Source organism: Priapulus caudatus, unplaced genomic scaffold (assembly GCF_000485595.1).
Source record: "Priapulus caudatus unplaced genomic scaffold, Priapulus_caudatus-5.0.1 Scaffold777, whole genome shotgun sequence".
NCBI classification, from domain to species: domain Eukaryota; kingdom Metazoa; phylum Priapulida; class Priapulimorpha; order Priapulimorphida; family Priapulidae; genus Priapulus; species Priapulus caudatus.
In genome coordinates, this window is record NW_014577838.1 from 95,587 (window position 1) to 106,262 (window position 10,676).

The 10,676-nt window shown below is 45.6% G+C and overlaps 2 protein-coding genes across 2 annotated transcripts in view; both read right to left on the minus strand.

The window, feature by feature from the left end:
• Positions 1-131: 131 nt before the first annotated feature.
• LOC106813465 (speedy protein A-like) overlaps positions 132-10,676 on the minus strand; it is a 15,145-nt gene continuing 4,600 nt past the window's right edge. Inside the window, exons 2-5 of the mRNA XM_014817602.1 lie at positions 2,236-2,321; positions 1,640-1,811; positions 801-990; positions 132-289 (exon numbers count right to left, since the gene is read on the minus strand). Coding sequence (XP_014673088.1) covers positions 246-289; positions 801-990; positions 1,640-1,811; positions 2,236-2,309 — 480 coding nt within the window. The 5' untranslated portion in view covers positions 2,310-2,321 and the 3' untranslated portion in view covers positions 132-245. The remainder of the gene's footprint in view (positions 290-800; positions 991-1,639; positions 1,812-2,235; positions 2,322-10,676) is intronic.
• Positions 2,469-10,230, minus strand: LOC106813462 (SH3 domain-containing protein 19-like). Its single transcript, XM_014817596.1, has 10 exons — positions 10,214-10,230; positions 9,726-9,795; positions 6,729-6,886; positions 6,293-6,344; positions 5,407-5,607; positions 4,288-4,587; positions 3,648-3,797; positions 3,186-3,393; positions 2,808-2,872; positions 2,469-2,504 (listed from the first exon to the last, which is right to left on the minus strand). Exons 1-10 carry the CDS (start codon positions 10,228-10,230, stop codon positions 2,469-2,471), a joined length of 1,257 nt encoding a protein of 418 aa, XP_014673082.1.

Consider the following 10,676-nt stretch of genomic DNA (forward strand, 5'->3'; position numbering starts at 1 on the left):
CGTTTCGCCAAAAAAAAAATCAAATTCGTTCTGCAAAAACAATTACACAAAACAGAATATACAATATACATACACACATCTTGTCAAAACAAAATAAAAAAGATTTTTCACCTACCTACCTACTCGGTACCCTGAGAGGCGAGTAGGTAAATGGGAAACAAACAATTTTTTAAGGGTGGCCTTATTATATACTTATATATGTGATTCTTTTCTCCAATGTGGAACACTGATTCACTTGCATGAACTCACTCTTCTGTTCTTATCCAGTAGAATGTATCCACTTTATTATCTGTTGTTATAAAACAATCAATCATAAGGTGTTGTATAGAGTCCTAGGTCTGGAACTCTCATCATCAGAATTTCTGGTTTTGAAAGGCCTCCAGTCTGGTTTTTGATCTGATAATCTTAACAATATAATTGTAACACATAACCTAAGCCGTAACTTGAAGCAAAATCTACACAATATGAAATGAGGCAGAAATGAGGCGTATGCAACTCCAGCCTCGAGATTGGACGCTCGGAGCATGTACATATTTATGAGAATTACTGTCCTAATGTCTATAATTTAGACAGTGTCACCGATCATTTTGAATGAATTTACATGAGAATGCACTGGCAGCTCTACTGATTGCTTTCCTTAATAAATTTATCAGCTGAGAAAGAAGCATTTCCTACATACCCAATAATAAATTATAAATAGGATGAAAACAGTTTAAACACTAGCTTATACAACTGTATATATCGATATGTGTGTGTGTGAGCGTGCATGAGTGGGTGGGTGCCTGTGTTAGGTGACAAACCTGCACTGCTGTCGTCGTCTAGTACCATCTCCGCCATCCGAATGTCACAGTCCTGACAGAAGCGCGGCGAATGACTCGGCCCCCGCGGATAGTACTCCTCGCTGTCTGCCGCATACTTGCGGATTGCTCCGCCGTGATGGCTCTCTCGTTCTCGCTGCCACACGTAGTGATCTGGACACAGCTTCATCACCTATGAGGTGCCCATATTTTCTGTTGTGGTTTTTAACTAAAGTAATTTTTTGGGGAAACGTGCAGCAAGAGTCGTTCCAATTTAATAACTTTCACTGACAATTCAATATCGATAAAATAAACCAACAATGCCCGCATTACCTACTGACAAGATCATTTCTTTAATAAGGTAATTTAATTATATGAAGTGATTATGAATTAATAAATATTTTTTTAATGATCATATTTCATGATTTAGGGTACACACATTTTACTCAAATAGGTCTCCAAAAGCTAACTCCTATTAGCTGAAGGTTGGTGTAGTTGACATTATTATAACAAAATTCGTTTAGCTGTGATTAGTTATGTTATACACCTCAGCAGAATGGCCTATTATACTATCCAATGCTGGTTGTTAGGAGTGCTTATGAAATACAAGGAATTTGAAAGGGGAAACAAAGGTGTGCCTTATTTATGGGGACCATATATCTGGTAGTAGGTAGGGTTGTTATGTAGTGACACCTTTTTTCAGATTGGTTTTTGAAAGATTTAGATTGGTTCAGATGGGCATTCATCTAATGCGCTGGAGCATGTTATAAGCCACAAAATGATCAATGCATGATGCTTGGGACCACGGATATAATTACAATATAGCACAAACATGCAAATACCTCTTCACAGCATCTCCTACTGACAAGGGCCCTGTAGTCAATTCTTCTTAACAGCTGGTCTCGTTTCTGCAAGAATCTAGGATATGTTTTTCTCCAGCGATCTCCAAGAAGCCATGGAAATATTTCATATTTTAACTCTTCTTCATCTTCCTCCATGTCATTTGCAAGGTACCTGTACGTAATAATATAATGTATTATTATGTTTAAAAATTCCTGATGAGCCTACAGTTTGCAATGTTGTTTCACTTGTATACTGTATGTGTATCTATGTGGGCTACTGATCATTTTTATTCAAGAAAAATGTGGGACAGTTGTCAATTTTTGGTATTGTAATGTAAAATCCATGACTCCCAATATTGTCCTATATGCCCTATATTCACGTGAAGATGCAGTTTGCTAGTTTCCTGTGCTTAATTCTACTGCAGGTTCTGGCTATGAAGACTGCTCTTTCACATAATGCATGTATGTATAGCTGCATGTAGGGTTTCCTAAACTTTTAACTATAGCTATTATTCATAATTTTATAATTCATATATTTAATAAACCTGTCGATCTGCTCTCGCCCATATACATATAAAAAATAAAGCAATACTTACAATCCAACAAAGAAATTGGTTCTTGTGTATTCACGTAGCTTGAACTGCCCTCGTTTGAAATATGCAAGCACCATTGCCACTAGGAACTACCAAAAACAAAGGTGATTGTGCATGTGAGCTTTTGTAAGATACACGTGCACACAGCAGAAGACAGCTATGCACTTCATGCTACAGCATAGCTGTTCATTGCGAACATTATAGCTCAATGGCGTCATATGATGAGCTCAGCAAACTCAAGTTGGGCCCTGCATTTGGTATGGATGGACGGACTATGCCAACGTTATAAACATGTCAACAAACAGCATAGCAGGCGTGTTTAGTAATACACTATTATGTCACACTATGATGTAATTTGCACAAGCCTCGTCTACACGACTTAAGCTAACTCGAGTTAAGCTAACTCGAGTTAAGCGTTAATAACTCGAGTTAGCGATTATGTAGCGTTTTATTATGCATGCGTGCGTGCGTGTGTATGTAAACGTGTTTGCGTGTGTGCGTGCGTGCGTGCGTGTGCACGTATACGTGCGTGCGTACGTGTGTACGTACACGTGCGTTCGTGCGTGCGTGCGTGCGTGTGCATACACGGCGCGGGCCGTCCCACTCGACCTGAAGGGCGGAGTCTCACTCGCACTGCGAACTGCAAACAAGAGGCAAACATTCACGTCCCCTCACCACATTGTTCTCTCAATCCGTGGCGCCACCTGCTAATGTAACATTCTTTGCTGCGGCTCGAAATCACGTCGATTGTTTACTCTGGTTTCGGCATAAACCAACTCGACAATCATCCGGTAGATTTCGTGATATTCAATAAGCAAAAATACGCAATAAACGTAATGTATGTTAAATAAACTTGATATCTTGTCGACCATATACAGAACAACAATGTATATAATGTAATGTAATGTAATCATGTAATGTTTCTCTAATATGGGTAGGTATGCATGACTCACCCCGAAACTTTACAGGCTGATCAGCCTTTATTTCGACAAAGGAGGCCGGGAATGACCCCTCCTTGCCGTTGACCCGTCCAATCAACCAATCCTCGTTCACGGAGCCAGTGATGACAACCTTGTCACCACTGCGCAGCGAAAGTTCCGACGGACTGCCCGCATCAAAGCTGTACAGCGCGACAGCATGCTTACTGGCTGGTGCTGCTGCCTAGTGAGAAAGAATAAATTCTTTCAGTAGAGGAATTTTTCCAAGTAAAATTATTATCAAACAATTAGGTCTAGATGATAACAGAAACAAACTACAAGCTGAATGCGCAATAACAAATGTCATTGGACATAGAAATGTTATAATCTGTCAGCACACTTGCAGCTTGACTTTCCGATTGCAAGTCGGCACAGAAAAGTTTTCCCACGAAGGATCGTGATCATTGCAACCGGGAGACGATGCCAAAGGAATCTCACTTTCGTTGCCACGGTGACCGCGTCCTCCAGCGGAAGGTCGATGGGTACATGATCGACGAACGCAGCGGGGAACCTGCCCTCGTTGCCGTGGAAATGCCCGACCAGCCAATCATCGTTCACCTTGCTGACCAGAGTGACCTCGTCTCCTTGCTGAAATTATACGATGATCGTTAACCTCAGTAATTAATCGTGACCACGACCAGCATTTCACTACTAACTGCATTTCACACCGATATTATCTTCAGGCCAATGCAGACGTTGTCTTTAGAATGCATGTGGAATTACATAACTTAAAAATCATTGCCAGCATGAAAAAGATTAGGACAATATTACTGTCTGTATGCGTTACAAAGCGTAGATGGAGTCAGCTCCATCATACTGCTCTGAAAACCCCACATATTCGACAGACATATTCAGCCAGTACTGACTTACTTCTGTAAGTGAGGCACACTGGGATTAACATGAATTTATTCACAAAATAAACATAAATTAATATAAATTAAATAAATAGTCCCACTTGCCTAGCAACCTAGTCTCTCTGTTAGAAAAAAACCCAAATCCGATTCAAATAAAATCGAACGCTAACGCACGCCCTGCGTTGCCCCGGGGCGCCACCTGGGAGCCGTCGCCGGCGACTCACCTTGAACGTGAGCTCGTTCTCGCGACCGTCGAAGTCGTACATGGCCGTCGCCACGCGGCCCGCGCACGACCTCTGCATGACCTCCCGCGGGAGATCCTCGACGATCTCCACGTACACGCTTGGGAAGATTCCCGTCCTCCCCGCCAGCTCTCCCCGCAGCCAGTCGTTGCTGACGCGCTCGCGCAGAGCGATGGTGGCGCCCTCGCTGAACGCTAGCTCGTCGTCCTGCTCAGCGTCAAAGTCGAACCTCGCTCGGCAACGCGGCCCTGTCACGACGCCATGATGCTGTGCAGCGGCGCGCTGTAACCACGACAACAGAGCGGATAAACAAACAACATGGCGGGTGAGAGCAGCTCAACTAATTTGCAAGAACCTGGCGGAATGTTCAGCCATACAGGTGGGCATGTATGCATCCATTCTATGCTCCGCCACACATAATTAAGCAGTAACATGACTGGATTATTGATTATTAATTTAAGTACACAGTCCGACCTCCTTTACCCGGCCACGTCGGGACCGACACCCATCCGGATATGGGATTTGGCCGGATATGAGAGTTATGCTCAAACACAGCATTTCTATGCAGTTCAGTATTTAAGGGTTTATGCATGTGATAATGTATTTACTGTGTTATTTACTATGTTGCTATGATTATTTGTAACAAACTGTCGTGTTTTATCGTATATATGAAATGGAAATAAAATGAAATTAAACAGAAATTTTACCAGAAGCATAGCGGACACGAGCGGACAACACACACACACACGCGCACACACGTATGGTTGGTACATCGCGCGAGTTTTGAGCGAGTTTTGAGCAAGATTTTTAGGTGGAAATGAATGAAAAACAGAGAACATACACTGCGAGATCACGGCCGGTTAATAGAGATTTCCGGATAAAGGATGGCCGGATAAATGAGGTCGGACTGTAATCACTTCACAAAGTAATAAATCTGCCGAATATCTGTTAAATCTCAAATTCCTTAGGAACTAATTCTCAATATTAGTACCAATTTACTCAGCATGAGCGTAAAAATCCGTATATGATCCCGAGGACATTTTTGGAGGAAATTTTCCCCTCTGCCCCCGGGATTTCGCTGCTATAATTCGTGCGACGTACCGGCGCTGCTTTCTGCGGCAGCGGAATGACGACCCGGATGTAGCTCTTGGGGAAAATTCCTGTCTTGTTCACGTTCTTCCCCTTCATCCAGTCGTCGTCGACCTTCTCCAGGATTTCAATGACGTCGCCCGTTGTGAAGGAAAGTTCGTCTGCCTGCTGTCCCACGAAGTCGTGAAGCACGATGCCATGCGGACCCGTTACCTGCGTATAACAACAATGATGCCGTGCTGACCCGTTACCTGCGTATAACAACAATGATGCCGTGCGGACCCGTTACCTGTGTATAACAACAATGATGCCATGCGGACCCGTTACCTGCACGGCATCATTGTTGTTATACAGGACCCGTTACCTGTGTATAACAACAATGATGCCGTGCGGACCCGTTACCTGTGTATAACAACAATGATGCCGTGCGGACCCGTTACCTGCGTATAACAACAATGATGCCGTGCGGACCAGTTACCTGTGTATAACAACAATGATGCCGTGTGGACCAGTTAGCTGTGTATAACAACAATGATGCCGTGCGGACCAGTTACCTGCGTATAACAACAATGATGACGACAACGTGGAGCCTGTGTGAACTGGTCTGATCGGTGTGTGCGTGTGCAATCGCGCGTGCGTGCATGTGGACTCTCTATGATACAACACGTACCGTGTAGTGGTATAGAGGATGGCCCGGCCCCGGTCTGATCGGTGTGTGTGTGCGTGTGTGTGTGTGCGTGCGTGCGTGCGTGCATGTGGACTCTCTATGATACAACACGTACCGTGTAGTGGTATAGAGGATGGCCCGGCCCCGGTCTGATCGGTGTGTGTGTGCGTGTGTGTGCGTGCGTGTGTGCGTGCGTGCGTGAGTGTGGACTCTCTATGATACAACACGTACCGTGTAGTGGTATAGAGGATGAGCCCGGCCCCGGGTCTGATCGGTGTGTGTGCTGCATGAGTGAGTGTCGTGCGTGCGTGAGTGTGGACTGCTCTATGATAGCAACAGGACGCGTTAGTGGTATAGAGGATGGCCCGCGGCCCCGCGTCTGATGCGGTGTGGTGTGCTGCTCATGCGTGCCGTGCGTGAGTGTGGACTCTCTATGAATACAACACGTTACCGCTGTAGTGTTTATAGAGGCATGGCCGGGCCGCGGTCTTGATCGGGTGTGTGTGTGTGTGCCATGCTGCGGTGCGTGAGTGTAGGACTCTCTATGATACAAACACGTAATCGTGTAGTGGTATAGAGAGATGGCCCGGCCCCGGTCTCGGAGGCAGGATTGCCCGCCCGATGTCGTCTCCGCTGCCCGCAATCCAGGCCGTGGTCGCTGCCTTACCGCGCCGCCGCCGTGTGTGGGTGACACTCCATGCGGGGGATTAAAGGGGAGGATGAGGAGAGAAGCAGTGCCGCACTGCGCGTTGACGCCCCGGCGCGTTGAAGCCTCTGTGAGCTGAGGTACTGTGCCTCGGCTGGACGAGGCTGGCGCGCGGCATTCTGCAACAAGCAAAGAACGATTGAATCACACGACAAACGCTCGTCATTCGTAAACGACGAATCATTAAACGTAGTCAACGACGTTCCTAGCTTGGGGTGCGACAGCAGACTGACTGTCCCGTCACTCGCATGTCATGCCGCGGATGCAGCAGCAGCAGTTGAATCAGCAAGGAGGAAAAAACTTGCAGAAGAGGAAACCGTACTTACCCGCTTCACGATTTTAAAAAATGGATGTGACAATTTGTGGCTTATTTTCAACTTAATAAATTAAATTTTTACATCTGCGGTACATAAATTGAAGAGCAGTGTGGCTGGAACATTCGAGCGAGGCCGGAATCAAACAAGACGCTCCAGTAAAATTCTGCCCTAAATTTCAAGCACCCCTTACAATAGCGTGCTCACGGTTTCTCACACTTGACTGATTACACGCTGGCTCTCTCTGGCGGCGGGCGGCGCTTTCCCGTCGTCCGAGGCTTCGTAGGGCGCAGCAGCCGTCGGTTCTGCTTCGTTGCGTCAGGCGGCGCGAGAGGACGTGGCGCCACCTTCTTTCGGCCCCGCGTGCAGCGACGTCTTGCGGACGGCGCGCGCGGTAGGAGCCGCAGCTGCTCCAGGCTGCCTTTGGGCGTCAACGCTTCGAGGGGGACCACCGTCGCCGCGGCCCGACACGCGTCCTGAGGACAGCGGACTGTCGCCGCGCGAACACCGGCGCGACTGCTCCTGCCGTCGAACGACACCCAGGCCGCACAGGCAGTTTGTGCGCGCCCGCGGGGAGCTGGTTGCCTCACCTGGCTGGGTCGCCGCTTGTGACGCACAGGCTTCTGGGTAGCGTCGGTTTCTGTCGCGCGCAGTGACTGCAGGGGGCGCCGGCGTAAGGCGGTGGGCGGTGACTGAGGGGGCGCTCGGCGTAGGCGCGTGTGACTCGGCAACGTCGTAACGGACGCAGACGGCCCGGCATCGTCACCGGCGCGCACGCCTCAAACGGATCGCGAGATCGACGCGGCGCGCCCACTGGGATGCACAGCGGGAGGAAGCGGCGGCCTAGCGTGGGGCGGCAAACTCGTAGTCAAAGAGGTCGCCGACTGAAGGTCAATGCTCAAGGAGATTGACCGGATGCTTCGGTGCGAGCCCAGCAGCGGTTGGGCGCCGCCTCGGCGTTGCGGCTCCGGTCCGGCGCCCCTGGTGGCTCATGATGTCCATCGCTGCCTGTAAGTCTGATGCATGCGTAAGTCTTCTAGGCATCACTCTCTGCGTACGTCGGGCCGGTTCCTGCAAACAAACAGGGTCACAGTGAGACGATCACCGACGACAACAACAACCCAATCAAACGTTTAATGAACAATCCCAAGTGGAAAGTCAGTTTTACAACAGTTTGCCATAGATACGATTCATCACTACTATGATGCTCAGCTACAGCAGTTATATATATGATTACATCACTACTATGATGCTCAGTAACAGCAGTATATATATGATTACATCACTACGATGCATGCTCAGTAGCAGCAGTCTATCATGTATATGATTACATCAACTACTACGATTGCTCAGTATCAGCAGTCTATATATATGATTACCATCACGTACTCCCCTGATGCCTCAGTTACCGCCAGTTCATATATATGATTACATCACTAACTATGATTGCTCAGTACAGCAGTGTATATATATGCATTACATCACTACTATGATGCCGTCACTACAGCAGTTATATATATGATTACATCCACTACTACGATGCTCAGTAAGCAGTTATATATATGTATTACATCACTACCTTTTTACGATGCTCAGCTACAGCCAGTTATATATATGGATACATCACTACTACGATCTCAGTACAGCAGCTTATATATGATGATTACATCAATACTATGATGCCTCAGTCAGCAGTTATATATATGATTACATCACTACTCATGCCATGCTCAGTACAGCAGCTTATATATGATGGATTACATCACTACTACGATGCTCAGTACAGCAGTTATATATATGGTGTGAGATACATATAGTAACCAACATAGTAGTTTTATCCTAGTAGCTTGGTATAATAATTAAAGCACATACCCTGCTTTTAAGTTTAGTATCTATATATATATGTATATATATACTTATATATTATATATATATATAATATATATATATATATATAAACTTAATCAATCTGCATATATCATGTAAAATTTTGCCAATGAGTGATCATTGCAATCATGCCAATACTCCTCAATAAATAAACCAGATTTTACATTCGAGATGACACGCATTGACCGACCGAGTCATTTACGTGATGCATACTAATAGTCTAATACTATGCACCTCCCCTAAACGACACTGTCATTGACCGACCGAGTCATTTACGTGATGCATACTAATAGGGCCAAAACAAAATATATGTGTGGTTACCGTTACATGCCGAAAAAAAATTAGTAGGTAGGTAGGAAAAACATTCTATTTTCTTGAAATATTTTATTTACGAACTGGTCATGTCCGGAGGATGTGCGTTGTGCCTTTTGAAGCAGAAACTGTCCAATTCATATTTTTTTTTCTTTTTTTTCTGACTTTAAAGAAAATGGACAATAAAATGTTTAGGGTAGCTGGGAATAAATAGGGTCGGTCGGGAAACCGTAACCACACCTATATTTTGTTTTGGCCTAGTCTAATACTATGCACCTCCCCTAAACGACACTGTCATTGACCGACCGAGTCATTTACGTGATGCATACTAATACTATGCACGTACCTAAATGACACTGTCAAATCAGGGAGTCCGACAGTAAATCAGGGAGTATTTGACTCCGGACTCGCGTTAATTTCGCACCCTGTAATACTATGCACGTACCTGTAAGTTTGGCTGCTGGCCTCGTACACCTGGCGGCTGCCTAGACATCCTAGATTGGTCGGCTCCGTTCCTGCAAAGCGCAGGACGTTAGACATGCGACGGTGAAACACTCGCGTGAGATGTCGGATGGTGATAGAAGAGAGCCGGTCAGGCAGGACGGCTAATACTAATAGCATTCCGTTCATGGCGGAACTGCGCAGGACTAAATATGGGACTGGATACAATAGGTGGGTTTGCCCGCCACGTGTGAACGAACCAAACTGGTCCCTGATAAGAGTCACACTTCTTTCCTGCCACACAAGAGGTTTGTAAAGCAAACGGGTGTAGAAATGACATCACAAATACACACACATGCATGCACCCTCGAGCGCATACGCACACACATACACACACATACTTGTGCAAATGCATAGGAATAAACACCACCACACTATAGCATTTACTAACGTGCAGACACAAATGCACGCACAGAAACATACGATACACACCTTGCATATCCATTCATTCCAACTGTGGACAAACTAGAAATGCACAACCACAAAAAAACAAAGCATATATGCTGGTGTGGTTCCTGGCCACATATATACACAGCCTCTGTGTGAACTTTGTACAGCCATGAGTCAAATACTAACCGCTACTCAAATACACTCAGTGACTAGGAATCACATGACAGTCATATAAGGGTACACACGTTAGGCCAAAACAAGATATATGTGTGGTTACCGTTACATGCCGAAAAAAAATAGGGTAGGTAGGTAGGGAAAACATTTTATTTTCTTGAAATATTTTATTTACGAACCATGTCCGAAGGATGTGCGTTGTGCCTTTTGAAGCAGGAACTGTCCAATTCATATTTTTTGATTTTTGATATATTTTTTTTTTTGTTGGTTTAATCGCCCTTCAATAAACTCAAGACTCACAGGGATCATAGCTAAGACATGTGTCTATAAT